Source organism: Microcebus murinus, chromosome 32, assembly GCF_040939455.1.
Source record: "Microcebus murinus isolate Inina chromosome 32, M.murinus_Inina_mat1.0, whole genome shotgun sequence".
NCBI lineage: Eukaryota > Metazoa > Chordata > Mammalia > Primates > Cheirogaleidae > Microcebus > Microcebus murinus.
The window spans coordinates 3222462-3243520 of record NC_134135.1 but is presented as its reverse complement, the minus strand read 5'-3'; the positions used below and the strand labels follow the sequence as shown (position 1 = coordinate 3243520).

At 40.9% G+C, this 21059-nt stretch overlaps 1 protein-coding gene and 1 pseudogene across 2 annotated transcripts; both read left to right on the top strand.

Moving 5' to 3' along the window:
• The first annotated feature begins 7743 nt into the window (after nt 1–7743).
• On the top strand, nt 7744–10552 carry LOC105874732 (transformer-2 protein homolog beta pseudogene; annotated as a pseudogene).
• ZNF331 (zinc finger protein 331) lies at nt 7744–21059 on the top strand. Of its 2 annotated transcripts, none has more exons than XM_075998920.1 (5): nt 7744–7812; nt 12269–12376; nt 12775–12823; nt 14725–14851; nt 17340–21059. In XM_075998920.1, exons 3-5 carry the CDS (start codon nt 12815–12817, stop codon nt 18596–18598), a joined length of 1395 nt encoding a protein of 464 aa, XP_075855035.1. In that variant the 5' UTR covers nt 7744–7812; nt 12269–12376; nt 12775–12814; the 3' UTR covers nt 18599–21059. The 2 variants fall into 2 exon arrangements, with proteins under 2 accessions (XP_075855035.1, XP_012626310.1); XM_012770856.2 differs by having other exon boundaries at nt 12743–12823.

Genomic DNA, 21059 nt, shown 5'->3' with positions numbered 1-21059 from the left:
CACATATGGCTTTTATCATTTTGAGGTAAGTACCTTCTATGCCTATTTTGTTAAGCGTTTTTTATCATAAAAGGGTACTGATTTTCTTGAATGCTTTTTTTGCATCTATTGAAAGGATCATATGTTCTTTGTTTTTACTTCTGTTTATCTGGTGAATTACATTTATAGATTTGCATATATTTTGTGTATGTTGAACCATCCCTGCATCTCTGGGATGAAGCCCACGTGGTCATGATTGATTTTTTTTTTTTTTTAGAAGCACCTGAATTCAGTTTGCTAGGATTTTATTGAGAGTATTTGCATCTATATTCATAGAGGATATTGGTCTGTAGTTTTGTTGTTGTTGTTGAATCCTTTCTAGGCTTTAGTATCAGGGTGATATTGGCTTGGCAATAAGTGTTTGGGAGGAATCCTTCCTTGTCAATGTTGTGGAATAATTTCTACAGGATAGGCACCAGTTCTTCTCTGTAGGTCTGCTAGAATTCAGGTGTGAAACTGTCAGATACAGGACTTTTTTTTTAAGAAAGGGTTTTTATTGCTGCTTCAATTTCTATATTTGATATTGGTCTTTTCAGGAATTCTATTTCTTTCTGATTGAGCCTAAGGAGCCTGTGTGTTTATAAGAATTTGTCCATTTCCTTCACATTTTCAAGTTAATGTGCAGAGAGATTTTTATAGTATTCATAGATAATATTTTGTATTTCCATGGTATCAGTTGTAATTTCTCCTTTTTCATTCCCGATTGAGCTATTAGAGTCCTTTCTTTTCTGCTTCTGGTTAATCTAGCAAGAGGCATGTCAATTTTGTTTATCTTTTCAAAAAACCAACTTTTTCTTTTATTAAACTTCTGTATAGTTTTTTTGTTTTTTATTTCATTTAGTTCTGCTGTGATCTTGATTATTTCTTTTCTTCTTCTGGGTTTGGGATTGGTTTGCTCATCCTTTTCTAGTTCCTTGAGATGATTCATTAGATTGTTGATTTGTGATCTTTCTGTCTTTTAGATGTAGGCATTTAAGGCTATAAATTTTCTCTCAGGACTGCTTTACCTGTGTCCCACAGATTTTGATAATTTGTGCCCCCTTTATCATTTAATTCAAAGAATCTTTTGATGTCCATCTTAATTTCCTTTTCCCAACTATCATTCAGCAGTACATTGTTTAGTTTCCATGACTTTGTGTAGAGATGAGTCTTTCTGTTGAAGTTGATTTCTAATTTTATTCCACTGTGGTCTGAGAAGATGCATGGTATAATTTCTACTTTTTAAATTTGTTAAGACATGCTTTCTGGATATGGATATGGTCGGTCTTAGAGAGTGTCCCATGAGCTGATGAGGAACACATATATTCAGTGGTTTTTGGGTAAAATGTTCTGTAAATGTTTGTCAGACCCATTTGTTCTAAAGTCCTGTTTAAGTCCATTGTTTCTTTATTTCCTGTTTGGAGGATCTGTCCTTTCTGTCAGAGGGGTGTTGAAGTCCCCTGTTATTACAGTGCTGCTCTTTATCATTTTGTTTTGCTCAAGTAGGATTTGCTTTATGAATCTGGGTGTACCTGTGTTAGGTGTATAGCTGTTTAGAATTGTTATGTCATCTTATTGAATTGTTCCCTTTACCATTATATGATGACCATATTTATCTTTCATTACTTTTGTTGGTTTAAATACTAAGTTATCTGAAATGAGAACTGCCACACTAGCTTTCTTTTTGTTTCCATTTGCATGAAATATTGTTTTCCATCCCTTCACCTTGAGTCTGAATGAGTCCTTTATGGTTAGATGTGTTTTCTGAAGACAGCAGATACTTGGCTTATGTATACTTATCCATTCAGCCAGCATATGTCTCTTTAGTGGGCAATTCAAGCCATTCACATTTATTTAAAGAATTCATAAGTGATGCAGATTTCTGTTCATCCTGTTGAGTTGAATGTTGTTGCTTTGTTTTCTCTCTTCAGCCATTGTGGTAGATGCCTTTACCTTTAGCTTTTTGGATGATTTTGTCTATTGTGCTGATCCGTTTGTAACACTGTTCTGAGTACTTCCTGGAGGGCAGATCTTGTCTTGACAAATACCTTCAGTGTTTGCTTGTCTGAGAAGATCTTTATTTCTCTTTCAAATATGAAGTTTCCTATAGGAAACTTAGTTTTGCAGAATGCAAAATTCTAGGGTGGGCATTATTGTATTTGAGAAGACTGAGAATGGGGCCCTAGTCCCATCTGGTTTGTAAGGTCTCAGTTGTGAAGTCTGCAGTTAATCTGATGGGTTTTCCTTTGTAGGTTACTTGCTGCTTTCACCTTACACCTTGTAGGAGGGCCTCTTTTGTGTTTATTTTGGACATTCTGATGACTATGTGTGTCATGGTGTTTTCCTGTTTGTAGTAGATCTCCCAGGAGTCATTTGAGCTTCTTCCACCTAGATATCTAGAATTCTAGCAAGGCCAGGGAAATTTTCCTACATTATTCCCTCAAATAGATTATCCAACCTTTGTCTATTTTCTTTTTCACCCTTAGGGATGCCTGTCATTCTTACATTAGGCTTCTTCACATAATCCCACATTTTTTGTAGGCATTGCTCCAATCTCTTATTTCTCTGCTCTATCTCTGTGACTGACTTGTTTAATTGAAAGATGTTGTCTTCAATCTCTGAGATTATTTCTTCTGCTTGATCTAACCTATCCTTAAGGCTTTCCACTGTGTTTTGTAATTCTTCGAATAATTTTTTTATTTCCAGAAGTTCTGTTTGGTTTTTCTTGAATATTTCAATTTTTTAGTGAATTTTTCATTCATTTCTTGCCTTTTTGTGGTTTATTTGTATTGGGTTTCCATTTTATTTTGCATTTCATTGAGTTTCCTTACAATTCACGTTGAAAATTCTTCATCTTTGTCATTTCAGTGTTCTGATTTTGCTTGGTATCCATTGCTAAAAAGCTGGTGTTTGTTTGGGGGTTATCCTTTCACTTTGATGCTTCATACTTCCAGAGTTCTTTCACTGATTCTTTCTCATCTGGAGTAGCTGTTGTTTCTTAACCTTTGGATTTTATTTTGTTTAAATAATGACATGCTCAGTTTAGTCTCTTAGCCAGTAAGCGGTGCTTATGGGTGGGAATCAACCACACCCTGTACGATGAGTTAGTAAATGCAGTAAAAGTGCATGCAAATTGACCTGCCTGTCAGTAGGTGGTGCTTTCTAGAAGGAACAGATTGCAGTGCCTTTTGGGGTCCTGCGACCAGCTCTAGTTCCTCAGGAAAAGCACTCAAGTGCTCCACGTAGTGGGTGGGTGGGGCCCTGGGACTTTTAGGTGTGTCCTTATTGTCCAACTCAGTGAAGGGAGGTTGAGTGGCTGAAGCTGGATGACAGTCTAAGATGCAAGGGAGAGGAATTTTAACTGCTCTACCTACCCATTCTCACTGGTCTCTAATCCTCTTAGGGCTTAATCCCTGCCACCAATGCCTTTCTCTTTCCAGTTCTGCTCCACAACCTTTTCCCATGGACTCTCCTATAGGTTCAGACACCCCTCCTTCCAACCCTCATTCTATCTTTGTTTGTCTGTGTGTTTTTTTTTTTTTTTTCCTCTTTCATCTAAAATTTCTCCTTCTCGCAGAGCTGCTCTGTCTGGTGGTGTCTCTTGTCTGCCATCTTGCCTCCCCTCCAAGACACTGTCTTTAAAAAAAAAACTCTGAGTTTTGTTGATATTTTTATACTGTTTTTCCAGTCTCTATTTCATATGTTACTGCCCTGATCTTTATTCTCCCTTCTACCAACTTTGAGTTTAGTTTGTTCTTTTTCTTGTTACTGGAGGTGAAAAGTTGTTTGAGATATTTCTTTTTTTTCTCGATACAGGCATTTATTGGTGTGAATATCTCTCTTAGAAGTGCTACCTCCCATAAATTTGGGGATATTGTATTTCCTTTCAAAATATTTTTTAATTTCCCCTTTAACTTCTTCTCTGGTCCATTGGTTGTTTGGTGTCTTGTTTAATTTCTACGTATTTGTGAATTTACCTAAATTATTCTTGTTATTCATTTCCAGGTTCATGCTTTTGTGATTTGAAAAGATACTTGATATACTTTCTGTCTTCTTAAATTCCTTAAATTTTGTTACATGACATAATATATGATCTATCCTGGAAAATGTTTCATGTGCACCTTAGGAGAGTGTATTTTCTACTGTTAAAAAGTGTGAAATATATCTGTTAGATTCATTTCGTCTAAAGTGTAATTCAAGTCTAATGTTTCCTTATTAATTTTGTCTGAATGATTGTTCTTTGTAGAAGGTAGGGTGTGAAGTTTCTTTCTACTGTCTGAAGTAGAAATCTGTCTCTCCTTTAGAATGTCTTCATATTTGCTTTATATATTTAGGTGCTCCTGTGTTATGTGCATACATATCCATAATTGATATATTATCTTGATTGACCTTTTTCATTATATTATCATTATATTATGATCTTTTTCTGTTTTTAGTTTTTGAGTTAAAGTCTATTGTGTCTGATACAGGTGTAAACACTCCTCTCTTTTGGTTTCCAGTGACATGGAATATCTCTTTCTGTCTCTTACTTTGCTGTTATGTGTGTCCAAGGTCTAAAATGAGTTTTATAAGTAGCTTATTCTTCAGTCTTGTTTTGTTATCCATTCATCCACCTTCTTTTGATTAAAGACTATAATCCATTTATATTTAATGTAATTATTGAGTGGTAAGCACTTAATGTTGTCATTGTGTTAATTGTTTACTGATTGTTTTGTCTTTCCATCATTCTTTTCTTCCAGTCTTATTGCCATCCTCTGTGATGTGTTAACAGACTTTTATGGTGGTATGCTTTGATAATTTCTCTTTATCTTTTGTGTATCTACTAGATGTTTTTTCTCTGTGTTTGCCATACTGACTTACATAAAGCATCTTATAGTTATATTATAATTTAAGGTCTTAAAAACTCAACTTTCTTTTTTTTATTGAAACAGAGGCTCACTTTGTTGCCCAGGCTAGAGTAAGTTTCATGGCGTCAGCCTAGCTCACAGCAACCTCAAACACCTGGGCTCAAGCAATCCTACTGCCTCAGCCTCCCGAGTAGCTGGGACTACAGGCATGCACCACCATGCCTCACTGATTTTTTCTATATATATTAGTTGGCCAATTAATTTCTTTCTATTTATAGTAGAGACAGGGTTTGACTTTTGCTTAGGCTGGTTTCAAACTCCTGACCTCGGGCAATCCGCCTGCTTTGGCCTCCCAGAGTGCTAGGATTAAAGGTGTGAGCCACCTGGCCCAGTGGGAACAAAACTGTTTATGTGTCCTCTACTGTGAAATTTTCACTTTTAAAAACTATTCTCTCCATGTGCTTCAGAAGTAGAAGAAAAAAAATTAAATGGAAGGAAAAAAATTTTAAAAAGGAGAAAAGCTATTCTCTAGAAATTTAGGTAACATCAATGGATCATATCAATGTTAATGTCCCGCTTGTGATATTATACTAATCCCCAGTTGGGATGGTCTGGTGAAAGGTACACAGGATCTCTCAGTATTATTTCTTACAAGTAAATATGAGGCTACAGTTCTATTGATTTAAAAGCGAAAAACTTTCAAAGAAAAATGTTCTGTGAACATACGTGGGCATACATTTACGTACTCCATAGAAATCTCCTTCATACAAGTTCCAAAAAGTGGAATTCTGAGTCAAAAATCAGACATTTATTACGTGCCGACCTATGCCGAGCGCTGTGAAATTAGCACTTAGAATGAATGACTCACCGGCCGTAGCCGCTCCCTGTAGGTCGCTGTAGGGCAGCAAGGAGGGACACCGGACGGAGGCAGCTCCGGGCGCCCGTGAGCGAGGCCCGAAGGGAGTCCGAGCCGGCGCCCAGAGCTGCTGGGAAGGGGCAGCATCCTGAGGGCCGCCACGTCTGGACCGGAGCACCCGGTCCGGAGGCCACACGAGTTCCGAGCTGGGCGACTCGGCCCCTCTTCTCAGAGCAAGGGCTGTCTCCAGGGGGCAGGACGTGCTCAGAGTGACACCGTCCGCCCTGACAGCCCTGTCGGGTCCGCTGTCAGACCCGCGCCGGAGAATGTTCTGGACTCCATTTCCCAGAGGTCTGTGTGGCCAGGCGGGGTGGGGGGCGCTGAGTTGCATGCTGGGACACGTAGGGACATGTAGGCGCCGGTTTCCCGGGAAACCGTCCGGGGCCCTCCCCGCCCCCTGCGCCCCTGCCTGGGTCCCGCGGGGGTTGGGCCCTGGTGGGGAATGTTCGCTTCCCTGGAAGAAGCCGGAACCCAGGGTTGGGTGGGGACCGCGGTGAGGGAGCCGCCCTGCCGAGAGGGCGCGAAACAGCCGCAACCTGTGGCCTGGAGGTGGGGCGCGCATGCGTGCGTGTTTGTGCGCGCGTATATGATGTGCGTGTGCCAGCGTATGTGCGTGTGCTCGCGCACACGTGTGTATATGTGCGGGCAGGAACATGCACTCGCTAGTGTGTGCGCCCGCACGTCAGTGTGCATGTATGTGCGTGCGTGCGTATGGCCGGTTCTGTGCGCGAGCGCGCATCCATGCCGAGATGCCCGCGTGAGGGCGCACCGTATCTATGTCCGCGTGAGCGCGCATCCGTGCCGAGATGCTCACGTGAGCGCGCACCGGCCGCTTGGGAGGCCGAGGCCAGACCCTGCGACTGGGATGTGCGCGCATGCGCATTCGTGTCGGCCGGCAGACAGGGACAGAGCGCGTGTGACGCACTTGCGTGGGCGTGTGCGGGCTTGACGAGGCTGGCTCTGTCCTCGTAATTGTGACACAGGTGTGCGTGCGAGCGTCACTGGGGGCCTTGGGGACCGTGCCGCGGGAGCATCTGCATCGGTGACGCAGCTGCCGTCTGGCGCCAGTGCGTGCAGAGCGATGTACGTGCGTATGCGCTGCGGGGGTGACGGGCACAGGACGTGTGGCTGAGTGACGCATTTGCCAGAGGGAGTGGGGGGCGGACGCGGCGCGGCCCTCTCTCCATATCTGTGACGCAGGGTGTTCTAGAAGCTCGGGCGGCGGAGCCCGGGCGGTGAGCATCCGTGGGGCGGGGAGCGGCCGGCGGCGCCTCCGGACCCCGCGCCGTGAGGTACGTTTTCGCGGGCTTGGGGCGGCACGGCCGGGATGTGTCTCCGTCGCGGGCGCACGTATGTCTTTTCACATACGTGCGGTTGGCAGGGCAGGCGTGTGTTCGTGGCATTGTGTGTTTTCGCGAGGCCGTGAGGGGCGCAGGTTTGTGCTTGGGTGACCGAGCGACTAGGCGGACGGGCTTTTGTGTGAGCTCGGCTGCCTGCGGAGCTACAACCTGTGGCTCGAAAGTCTCTGCCGGTTTCTGTCCTCGCCTCGCGACCGCGCGGTACCTGCCTGAGACGAGTGGCTGCAAAGGGACGTGAGAGCCTGAATCCGGTGGTGAAAACGGTCAACAAGAAAGATACAGACATAGTCACCAGGGGACACTGTTACAGCCATGGAGCCACCTGCGTGACAGGAGGAAGTGGCCTCGGGTGGAATCCCTTTTGTAGGGAGAGAGGCCCCTGCGATGGGGGAGGTGGGAAGAAGGGGCAGCTACGCCTGTCGCAACCTCAGTTTCAGAGCTTAGTCTTCAGGAATCTCTCAGAGATTCGGGTCTTGTGGCCCTCTGACTTCTGATCTGGTTTAGATATGGCCTGGGGGCCAGTGTGGCTTAGAAGATATTCTAAGACTGCCTGTACTCCAGAAAGGCCCTATTGCATCATTTTTTATCTTCCTCTTTCCCTTAGGTCTGCATTCTTCAGAATAGGCACCTCTGCAGGGGAAGAATTGCTATACATCTTAAAATAGAGATACAGGTGAGTTTCCTTTTTTTTTTTTTTTTATGTGATTTGTGTTTATAGGACAACCCAGACTCAAGATGTAAATTACCAGGATTTCATTCCTATCTCTGCTTCTCGCTAGCTTATTGCACTCTCTGAAGAAGGGATTCAGATGTGAATGAAATGCATTACTAAATGTAAAACTCTTATAGAACAGTGCCCTGTAGCATAAGTGCTCAGTAAATGTTAGCTGTGGTTGTTAATGTCGCAAATCTGGATGCGTATACAGGAACAGCATACACACGAAGGTAGTTGTGATGGATATTTGCAAATTCACAAAATGAAGCTGAGTCTCAGTGGTCTACAACAGGAATATTTAACCTGAGGTCCTTTCTTTAACTCCATTTATTACTTTCCAAAAGAAATTGTATACACAGTTTATATGCCATGTGTGTTTTTTTATGTTTGTTTTTTTTTATTTTTAGTGAAGGGGTGCTCCATAATCGCAAGACATTAGAAGGGTGACATGCCATAATGAGATTTAGACCCATTAGTGTAAAATCAAAGATTATGTTACCTTAAGCACAGTTAGTGTTCAGGATGATGGAAATGTTTAAGTAATCATACCACATTTATTTTACGAGAACATGCAGGTACAAAGAAGTGTGTTTAGAGATAGTCATAAGAAATAAAAGTGCATGTGACATAATATTTAGCTCTACTAATGGTTGTTAACAGTAGCATCTGTGGAAAGTGTTTTAGTTACCTAGAAACCTCATTTAAGAATATATTTGGTGTATCACTCAAGGTCAGTCCCTAAAGAGCTATTATAGAAGAATCTCTAAATCTCTAAATTACCCATAATTGTAGCATCCAGGGATAATTACTGTTAACATTTTGGTGTGTATGTTTCCAGTCATGCTCTTTGCCTCCAAGCACGTGTGTTTTGTTTCTGGAGCATTGGATCTTGCTAATTAATCATGTAAAAGAGCCAAAGACTCTCTAAATCTTAGTTTATTAAAGGAATCGAACCCAGCCATGGATCACATTATACCTGTGTGCATTTTGGGAGGGCAAGGGCATGCCAGTGATCTTTGTCTTGCTTTGAAATGTCTCTCAAATATTTCTACTTTATAGGATTAGAGATGACACAGTAGAATCTAATCCATGCCAACAAATTATCAAGAAAGACAGCCTTTTAAAATTAGAGGCTAGGTGTGGAGGTTCACGCCTGTAATCCTAGCACTCTGGGAGGCCGAGGCAGGAAGTAGCTTGAGGCCAGGAGTTCAAGACCAGCCTGAGCAAGAGCAAGACTCCATCTCTACTAAAAACAGAAAGAAATTAGAGAGTTAGAGCCCGTGCGGAGGCGGCGCAGAGCGCTTCAGTTCTGAGCGGCTGGGAAACCTGTGCATCGTGTGAGGCTGTGGCGGAGCCTCTTTAAAGAAGGCACAACAGGTTGGCAGCTTCAATTGAAGCACATCGAGCGGCGACAGCAGCCAGAAGTCATGAGCAACAGCGGCGAACAGAACTACGGCGGCGAGCGGGAATCCTGTTATGCTTCCAGAAGTGGAAGTGCTCACGGATCGGGGAAATCTGCAAGGCATACCCCTGCAAGGTCTCGCTCCAAGGAAGATTCCAGGCGTTCCAGATCAAAGTCCAGGTCCAGATCTGAATCTAGGTCTAGGTCCAGAAGAAGCTCTCGAAGGCATACCAGGTCACGGTCTCGTTCCCGCTCCCATAGACGATCCCGGAGCAGGTCTTACAGTCACGATTATCGCAGACGGCACAGCCACAGTCATTCTCCCATGTCTACTCGCAGGCGTCATGTTGGGAATCGGGTGAATCCTGATCCCAACTGTTGTCTTGGAGTGTTTGGGTTGAGCTTGTACACCACAGAAAGAGATCTAAGAGAAGTGTTCTCTAAATACGGTACCATTGCGGATGTCTCTGTTGTATATCACCAGCAGTCTAGGCGTTCAAGAGGATTTGCCTTTGTATATTTTGAAAATGTAGATGATGCCAGGGAAGCTAGAGAACGTGCCAATGGAATGGAGCTTGATGGTCGGAGGATCAGAGTTGATTTCTCTATAACAAAAAGACCACATACCCCAACACCAGGAATTTACATGGGAAGGCCCACCTATGGCAGTTCACGCCGTCGGGATTATTATGACAGAGCATACGATCGAGGCCACGATGATCGGGACTACTATAGCAGATCATATAGAGGAGGAGGAAATGGAGGAGGAGGATGGAGAGCTGCTCAAGACAGGGATCAGATTTATAGAAGGCGGTCACCTTCCCCTTACTACAGTCGTGGAGGATACAGATCACGTTCCAGATCTTGATCATACTCACCTCGTTGCTATTAAAGCATGAAGTTGAAGACTTTCTGAAACCTGCCCTAGAGCTGGGATATTGTTTGTGGACAATATTTTTTTATTGTCTCGTTTAAAAAGTGAACAGTGCCTAGTGTAATTAGGTGACTTTTATACCTTTTATGACAACTACTTTTGGTGGAGTTGAAATGCTGTTTTCATTCTGTATTTGTGTAGTTCGGTGCTTTGTTCAAAGTTAAGTGTTTTCAGGAAAATATGTTTTGCATGTATTTCTTTACAGTCTAAATTTTGACTGCTAAGAAGTTTCTTTTGTACAAAACTTCATTTAAAGAGCTTTCTACTGAATCCAGGGTATTCTGAAGATTGAAGCCTATGTGTAAAATGCTACCAAATGGCAAAAAGCAACAATAAACAGTTTGATTTTAAAAAAAAAAAAATTAGTGGAACAACTCAATATATAGAAAAAATTAGCTGGGCATGGTGGTGCATGCCTGTAGTCCCCACTACTCTGGAGGCTGAGTCGGGAGGATCACTTGAGCCCAGGAGTTTGAGGTTGCTGTGAGCTAGGCTGATACCACGGCACTCTAACCTGGACAACAAAGTGAGACTGTGTCTCAAAAAAAAAAACTACTCTTTTCCAGGACTCAACACTTAGTCCTGTTCATGACTGATTTATTCCACTGTAAGGATACAAAGCAAAATTAGCAGATTTCGATGCATGGGACAAGTTGGGAGGAAACCAGGCTCAATCTTTCTCAGTCATTTCTCAGTGAAATCACACAGAATGTTCTTCATTCATCCAGCAATGCAATAAGACAACACCTGTTGCATGTTGCCTACCAGGGAAGCTCACCAATGTCTGGTGGTCCAAGGTTTTTATCAAGGTTCATTCAGTTACATACATACACTCTATTTAGCACAATCTGAACTTCTAGACTCCCAGAGGAAAGCAAGTATTCAGCATAAACCACATTATTTATACAAGCAGTTGAAGCACTGCAAGTCCCTCTTAAATTTTAAGGAATGGTGAGAACACTCTGGAATCTGATTCCCAGATGCCAAGGACCAGTTTGTGAATAGGCTTACAGAAAACATACTTAGTATGTTTTCTATGTAAGGGAAATACAACTTCCCAGACTGTTTCTTTCTGTTTCACTATTTCTGTTTTTATATCTGTTTTCTTTCTGCTGTTATCATATGGTTGGTTTGTCAGCATGTGTATGTCTGTCTGTGTCCTCCTCCCTCTCTTACTCCTTCCTTCCCTCCCTCCCTATCTCTTTCTCTCTCCATATACATACATGTATATGTGTGTATATACATATAAACATTTATAGTCATATATAGAATTTTACAAATGTATCCTGTTTGGGTAAGCTAACTTTTCTACTTACAGTGTATCTGAAATATGTCTCATGTCTTTAAGTATTTCTTTCAACTTAGAATTTGGTTACCATTTACTTTTTTACTTTGATATTCTACATGTAATTATGTAGTCAGCTTTTCTGGACTCAAGGGTACTGAACTCAGCCAGGGCAGTTCCTTTTCCACTCCATCCACCTGCTGTATTTTGAGTAACATCACTGCTCTAGAGGCAAGAGGAGGTCCAAGTTTGTATGATACAGACCCTCTTCACCCTGAAGGGTTATCTAGAGGGACCAGGATATGCTCAGAATGAGACTAAACATCCTAAGCACCCATTCTCAGATCTAGATCACAATCCCCCCTGCATACCGTTAGCTAATCTGCAAGATTTTAGGGTACCATCTCTACACAAGACCACAACAACAGCTGCTTGTTTGAAGGGTTCCCCAAACTACCCTCAGGTTCAACAGTTCACTAGAAGGACTCACAGAACCCTCACTGAGAGATGGTATACTCATGGTTATAGTCTGTTACGGGGAAAGGGTACAGATTAACAGCAGACAAGGAAAGAAGCACATCAGTTAAAGTCAAGCAGTATTCCAGACATGTAGTTTTTGGTGTCTTCCCCCTGTGGAATCAGGACTCGTTACTCTGCTGTGTGATGTGTGACAATAAGCACCAACTGTTGGCAACCAGGGAAGCGTACCCAAGTTCTGATGTCTAAATTTTTTATTGGGGCATCAACACACAAGCATGATTAATGGATTGATTGTCTACATGATGAATTTCAGACTCCACATCAGCTGCTAACCGCGTGACCCAAAGCCCTCAGCCTGAATCACCTGGTTGGTCTTTCTGGTGTGCTGAGCCCCCACCAAAAACGAAGACATTCCTATCAGGTATGATATGGATTACCTCTCAGAAGCTGAGGGCAAGGCCAGACCTCTTTTTGGACAAGTCCAAATTCTTTACTACATCCCATCCTCCAACTCTCAGTAGGTAGCTAGCCAGAAATCATCCTGCTGAAGTGTCTGGGTATGCCGTCAAGCCAAAAAGGGAAGGAAAAACAAAAGCCCCTCTGCTATAAGCAGCTGAGCTTCCTGGGGTTTTAGGAAGGTGTTTGGTTTTATCTAGAATCCTGTTAATCTTCCCCACATTTGTCATGTTTATGTTGGGAAGCCAAGATGGAGGAGCAAAAAGTCATATTAAGTCATTTTGGGAACCCAAGGTGCACCTGGTTTTAATGTCTGTTTTTCCATCCCTAGCTCTGGCCTCTTGGAATTTTTGTCTTCTGTAGGGACTCCAAGAAGACTGATCAATTCTTGAATTCTAAAACCATGGCCCAGGTAAGTGTGTATTTCTCTTTTTTTCTTGAAATGTGATTTTTGGGTTTTGTGGATATTTTTGTTAATTATACAAAGCCTTCTACCTAATCAAGCCCCATCTAATTACCATTTCCCCTTTCTTTCTATTCCAGTGAATGATAATGCCATTATAGACCAATGTCTATTTTTTTGGATAATGTTTACTTAATCATTGAGCACATTATTCAGTGTTACCTATTTGCTCACTTTTTTTTGTCAAGAGTAATGTTGGAGCAATGAAAGAACAAAGACCCTTGAGAGAAATATTTAAATTTGTTGTTTGATGAGTTAGATAAGTTGATTCTATTTGACCACATGAGAAAATAAATTTTCCACTGATGGTGTTTTCTAGCTAGATAAAAGGAAATGTTCCTACTTATTGGTCTCAGTGTGGTGAGACCTCAAGCATTATGGGCTTTTAGAATTGGATAAGGTTGTGATTAGGGCCTATGGACAGAGACCATGTTCTTGCTAGGGAAACTGGGGAATAAATTTTATTGTTGAATGAACAATAAAATTCCTGCCAGACCTCTGTGTGATTCTGAATCATTTGACAACCAATATCTTCTCAGTTATGAACAGGGAAAAGGCAGGAGTTATGAATAGTAACAAACACAAGGATCTTCTAGTATGGAAGCAGTAGGTGATCTTATACCTCCACTATTGGGGTTAACCTTAGATGCTTTGATCAACCTAAGTTTTTAATAGACTAAGAACATGCTTTTTTTCTCTTTTTTTTTTTTTTTTTTTGAGACACACACTCTGTTGCCCAGGCTAGAGTGCCATGGCATCAGCCTAGCTTACAGCAACCTCAAACTCCTGGGCTCAAGCAATCCTTTTGCCTTAGCCTCCTGAGTAGCTGGGACTACAAGCATGCACCACCAGCTAATTTTTTCTATATATTTTTAGTTGGCCAATTAATTTCTTTCTATTTTTAGTAGAGAGAGGATCTTGCTCTTGCTCAAGCTGGTTTCAAACTCCTGACCTTGAGCAATCCTCCCACCTTGGCCTCCCAGAGTTAGAACGTGTTTTTGTCATTACAAAGGAAAACAGCTTAAAGTGTAATTTGCCACATTGATGAACTTGAGGCTTGAAAATAGTCAAACATGCAAAACATGTTTTCTAAAATAAAATATATTAAACAAACAAAAATCTCAGGATTTTCTTTTCCCTTCAAAAAAAAAAAAGAGGCCCGGGTGCAGTGGCTCACGCCTGTAATCCTACCACTCTGGGAGGCCGAGGCTAGTGGATCATTTGAGCTCAGGAGTTCAAGACCAGCCTGAGCAAGAGCGAGACCCCATCTCTACTAAAAACAGAAAGAAATTACTTGGATAGTCAAAAGAAATATATAGAAAATATTAGCCAGGCATGGTGGCGCATGCCTGTAGTCCCAGCTACTTGGGAGGCAGAGGCAGAAGGATTGCTTGAGCCCAGGAGTTTGAGGTTGCAATGAGCTAGACTGACACCAAGGCACTCTAGCCCGGGGAACAAAGTGAGGCTCTGTGTCAAAAAAAAAAAAAAAAAAAAAGAATGCTATAGGAATCCATACTTGTTGAGAATTTGCAAGGCAGGCATGTAGCAGACTCTGTGCTTATAAACAAAAGGAAATGGTTGTTTTACCCACTTCCTGACAAGTCTGAATAATTAAGAATGCCACAGAGTGCAGGTCATTTTCTGTGCAGCAGTAGGGCTCTTCAGTAACATGTAGGTATTCTGCGTCAGTCACAGTTAAGATGTTCCCCCCTACCACCCTCTTCCCATATCACAGGCATTCGGTCTACTCACTGTATTTTTCTCTACCCAGATGGTAGCCTTTTGTCTTCTTTCCCTCATCTTGAAACTGTTTCCTTTCATCAGGAGTATGTGGATTTTTATGTTTTCAGGGTGTGGTGACATTCTCTGATGTAGCCATAGACTTCTCTCAGGAGGAATGGGCCTGTCTGACCTCTGCTCAGCGGGATCTGTACTGGGATGTGATGTTGGAGAACTACAGTAACTTGGTCTCACTGGGTAAGTTGTGTGCCTCAAATAACTTAGACTCTGCTTCCTGGAACATCAGCTCTCCACTGTGAATTCTGGCCCATCTTTCAAGAAACTCACTGAATTCCTTCTTCATGTTCCCACTATGGAAATGGGCATTACACACCTTCATCTCCCATCCATTAGTTGTCTTCCCACCTTTGTCTGGCCCTCCCTGTCATCATCTCTCTTCTTAGTGACTGAGGAATGAATTGGAATTCTGGGATATTTATTTCACAACCATCTTCAAAGAAACCAAGCCTCATCCTATGATACTATGTTTATATCCAAATTGCTATTGATGATCTGTGGTATTTTGGAGACCCACTGTTAGGGAAAACATCTGGACACATCACTCTGATTCGTTCCAATAAACCAGTTTGTGTGTTTGAAGTTTGTAAAAAACCAAAGTGAGCATATTTCATTTCTTACACACCATACCTGAAGTGAAGTTGACAGGTACAATCTATGAACTTTGAGTTAAACATTGAATGTTCAATCTGAGGAACAAGATTCTAAAAAAATAAAATAAAATAAATTTTTAAAATAACATTAAATGACAATATTTCATGTCTCAGGAAATTTTTTATTTTTCTCCTAGCAAAACAACAGTAATATTAGTAGCTAACATTATGCTTACTCTGTGCCATGCTCTGTTCTAAGCACTGTGTGTGTGTGTGTGTGTGTGTGTGTGTATAAAAATATTTAATTCTCACAAGTTGATGAGATAGGCACAATCATTGTCTATTTTGAAGATGGGTATACTGAGGCACAAAGTGATTTAGTTACAGGAGGCAGAAGCAAGAATTGAATCCAAAAATTCTGGCCCCCAGAATCCATCTGCAAACTACCATTTTATACTTGCCTCTGGGGATAATGCCTACAAAAATTTGAAATAAGACCTTTTCTTTACCTATCTGGTTTCTTGTTTGTTCTTTAATCATCCTTTCTGTTTATGAAGTCTCTATCACTATCATTTTGATTTTTAGGTTGGGTGCTGTTATGTTCTTCCATCATGAAGTACATAATATCTGGTTATGGCTTTCTCATGCTATTAGCAGTCATCGACACCCAGTGCCTACATTCATCATTTCATTGGGGGTTCAAAATGGTGCTAGTCTGTCATTGCTTCATTTATTAGCTATGATGATTTAAAGAGAAGCTTTGCTCTCTCTGCTAATTGCTTATGCAGTGGCTATTCAAATTGGATATAAAGGATAAAAACTTTGTTGTTTTTCTTTAATGATGGTTTTTATAATAAAGGACTGGTTTCCTAGCATGCTCCAAAGTTAGCCATTTAAAATTTTTTAGCATCATGAGCTCATAGATTTAATCGTTCTTCAGTCCTTTGCAATTAGTATCTTTATATTGATTGATGCTCAAGTTTTTCTAAAGTTTTCCTCGTAGCTCTTCTAAACTTTTTCACATTTTTTGTTAAATTAAGTCTTGCTTAATTTGCTTGCTAAATTTTGTTGCTTTTATCCAGAATTACTTTTTTTTTTTTTTCGGTTGGGGAGGAGACGGTCTCGCTGTGTTGTCCAGGACAGAGTGTAATAGTATCGTAGCTCACTACAACCTTGTGCTCCTGAGCTCAAGTGATCCTTCTGCCTCAGCCTCCTGAGGAACTGGGACTTACAGGTGTGCACCACCAGGGCCAGCTAATTTTTTCTATTTTTTGTAGAGATGGGGTCTTGCTCAGGCTCAGAATTACTTTTTTTTTTTTTTTTTGAGACAGAGTCTCACTTTGTTGCCCAGGCTAGAGTGAGTGCCGTGGCGTCAGCCTAGCTCACAGCAACCTCAAACTCCTGGGCTTAAGCAATCCTACTGCCTCAGCCTCCCGAGTAGCTGGGACTACAGGCACGTGCCACCATGCCCGGCTAATTTTTACATATATATATATTAGTTGGCCAATTAATTTCTTTCTATTTTTTTTTATAGTAGAGACGGGGTCTCGCTCAGGCTGGTTTTGAACTCCTGACCTTGAGCAATCCGCCCACCTCGGCCTCCCAGAGTGCTAGGATTACAAGCGTGAGCCACCTCGCCCGGCCTCAGAATTACTTTTAATTATATTATTAACATATACATTTCAGTCACAAAATATTCTTACTTACAGTAGTTATATATTTTCTTTAGTTTTCCAGGAATGTCATCATATCACCTACAGATTATATTTGTTTTCATCTTCATTTTTGAGATTTATCACCCTAATATCTTTTGGCTATTGTGTCAGCTGGTAGGAAATAATAGACTAATAGTTGGGACCTTTTTCATGTTTGACTTTAGAACAAATGCCTCCAATGTATCCTCATTAAGTATGTGATGCCAGAATTAAAATCTACATTTTAACAAGAACCCTAGGTGATTCACATTTATTCTACTGGAGACTTTTTATTTCTACTTGACAAGTTTTTGATTTGTGGCTAGGTTTGTTTGTTTTTGTTTCCCCTTAAAGGAAACAAAATATGTTATTTTTTTCCAGATTTGGAGTCATCATCATATGACCCTAAGGTTTTAGCGCCAGGAAGGAATATTCGTGAAAGAAATTTTCCCAAAAGGAAAGAAAACCGTGATGGAAAAAGTAAATCCCATAGCCTTAACCGGAGAAGTGAAGGTACACGTGAAGAACCACCACGCCCTCGAGTGAGATATATCAATCAAATGATAGTCACCTATGAAAAGAGGCCTAATAGAGAAGGTACACTTACTCGATCACATCACAGAATTCAAATTAAGGAGAGTTCCTTTGAATGTAAGGAATGTGGGAAGGCCTTTAGTCGAGGCTATCAACTTAGTCAACATCAGAAAATTCACACTGGCGAGAAACCTTATCAATGTAAAGAATGTAAGAAAGCCTTTCGCTGGGGTAATCAGCTTACTCAACATCAGAAAATTCATACTGGTGAGAAGCCTTATGAATGTAAAGACTGTGGGAAGGCCTTTCGATGGGGCTCAAGCCTTGTTATTCATAAGAGAATTCATACTGGTGAAAAACCCTATGAATGCAAAGACTGTGGAAAAGCCTTTAGACGTGGTGATGAACTCACTCAGCATCAGAGATTTCATACTGGTGAGAAAGACTATGAATGTAAAGACTGTGGGAAAACCTTTAGTCGTGTGTATAAACTTATTCAACATAAGAGAATTCATAGTGGGGAGAAACCTTATGAATGTAAAGACTGTGGGAAGGCCTTTATTTGTGGTTCAAGCCTCATTCAACATAAGCGAATTCACACAGGTGAGAAACCCTATGAATGTCAAGAGTGTGGGAAGGCTTTTACTCGAGTCAATTATCTTACTCAACATCAGAAAATTCATACTGGTGAAAAACCTCATGAATGTAAGGAGTGTGGGAAGGCCTTTCGTTGGGGTTCAAGCCTAGTTAAGCATGAGAGAATTCATACGGGTGAGAAGCCGTATAAATGTAACGAATGTGGGAAGGCCTTTAATTGTGGCTATCACCTTACTCAACATGAGAGAATTCACACTGGTGAAACCCCTTATAAATGTAAGGAATGTGGGAAGGCCTTTATTTATGGGTCAAGCCTTGTTAAACATGAGAGAATTCATACAGGGGAAAAACCCCATAGATGTAAAGAATGTGGGAAGTCCTTTAGCCATGGCCATCAGCTGACACAGCATCAGAAAACTCATTCCAAATCCTATGAGTGTAAGGAATGTGGAAAGAAATTTAATCATGTGAACCTTCTTAGAGAGCATCAGAAGACTCATAACAGTTGAAAAACCTTCTGAATACGATAGTCCCCTCTTACCAGGGGTTTCACTTTCCACAGTTTGAGTTACTTGCAGTCAACCGCAGTTTGAAAATATTAAATGGAAAATTACAGAAATAAACAATTTGTAAGTTTTAAACAGTTGAAAAACCTTTTGAATACGATAGTCCCCTCTTACTGGGGCTTTCACTTTCCACAGTTTGAGTTACCTGCGGTCAATTGCAGTTTGAAAATATTAAATGGAAAATTACAGAAACAAACAATTTGTAAGTTTTAAACAGTTGAAAAACCTTTTGAATACAGTAGTCCCCTCTTACTGAGGGTTTCGCATTCCACAGTTTGAGTTACCTGTGGTCAACCGCAGTTTGAAAATATTAAGTGGAAAATTCCAGAAATAAACAATTTGTAAGTTTTAAACAGTTGAAAAAACTTTTGAATATGATAGTCCCCTCTTACTGAGGGTTTCGCTTTCCACAGTTTGAGTTACCTGCGGTCAACCGCAGTTTGAAAATATTAAGTGGAAAATTCCAGAAATAAACAATTTGTAAATTTTAAACAGTTGAAAAATCTTTTGAATACGATAGTCCCCTCTTACTGAGGGTTTCGCTTTCCACAGTTTGAGTTACCTGCGGTCAACCGCAGTTTGAAAATATTAAGTGGAAAATTCCAGAAATAAAAAATTTGTGAGTTTTAAATTGCGCGCCCTTCTGAGTAGCATGATGAAATCTCATGAATCTCATGCTGTCCTGCTCCAACCAGCTGGGGACGTGCATCATCCCTTGGTCCGGCACATCCATCCTGTGCACTACCTGCCCTGTAGACTACCTGCCCCATTAATACTTAGTAGCCGTCTTGGTTATCGTTGTTGTGGTAGCACAGTGCTTGTGTTCAAGTAACCCTTATTTTACTTAATAGTCCCAAAGTGCAAGAGCAGTAATGCTGGCAAATCAAATATGCCAAAGAGAAGCCGTACAGTGCTTTTAAATGAAAAGGTAAAAGTTCTCAACTTAACAAAGGGAAAAAAATATGCTGAGGTTACTAAGGTCTACATTACAATAAGATATTTTGAGAGAGAGACTATGTTCACATAATTTTATTACAGTATATTGTTATAATTGTTCTATTTTATTAGTTATTGTTGGTAATCTCTTACTGTGCCTAATTTATAAATTAAACTTTAGATATGTATGTACAGGAAAAAACATAGTATATAGTATATATGTGCAAGAAAAAACTTAGTACTGCTATCCAGGGTTTCAAGCATCCACCAGGAGTCTGGGAACGTATCCCCCTCAGATAAAGGGACAGCTGTACAAAGAATGTATGAAGGCCTCTAAACTACATTCATTCCTTCCTCAGCATGAGAATTCATGATACAGTTTAACACAAGAAAGCCTTTAATAGTATTCTGCTTAAAAAATATCAAAAGTCATACTAGAGGCAAATTTGGAGAGTAGAAAAATCACTTTTTCTGAACAGTCATGACATTCTCAGTGTAAAAGTTTTACTGCATAGGTTAGTTTAACGGATGCATAGAACCCTACCAATACCATTCCATCTTTATCACATTACACATTCCTTCTAGGGAATAACCCTGCTAATATAAGTGTGGGAAAGCCTTTAGTCCTGGCACATACCCTACCAACTGTCATCACTGTCCCACTGCTTTACTCCTTGTGAGACACTGAGCAGACTGCTTATTACCTCTGTGCGTTCTCAAATGTACATTATGCGTGTTATTTGTACATAGGGATAATCACATCTACCTAAGATTGCTATTGTGGAAATTAAATGTTTGGTACATGTGTTTGAAAGTGTAACTGGAATATTGTGTAAGCTAAATAAATATTAGCTATTGTTCTTATGATCATTACCATTAGTGTTACTATTAGTGAACTATTACAAGAAAACCAGCTATGGATACAATGAGTTAGAAAAGATTATTGAATTTCTAGAAGAAAACATAGGAGATTATTGTCACAACCTTGGGATAGACACTGATTTCTTAGTACATAAAAGAAAAGGTCAAGTTAGATTTTATCCAAAAGTTCAAAGTTTTGCTCATCAAATGATACCATTAAGATATGGAAAAGGTAGGCTGGGTGTGGTGGTTCACGCCTGTAATCCTAGCACTCTGGGAAGCCAAGGCGGGCGGATTGCTCGAGGTCAGGAGTTCAAAACCAGCCTGAGCAAGAGCGAGACCCCGTCTCTACTATAAATAGAAAGAAATTAATTGGCCAACCAATATATAGAGAAAAAATTAGCCGGGCATGGTGGCGCATGCCTGTAGTCCCAGCTACTCGGGAGGCTGAGGCAGGAGGATCGCTTGAACCCAGGAGTTTGAGGTTGCTGTGAGCTAAGCTGACACCACAGCACTCACTCTAGTCTGGGCAACAAAGCGAGACCCTATCTCAAAAAAAAAAAAAAAAAAGATATGGTAAAAAAAAAGCAGACTGGAAGAAAATATT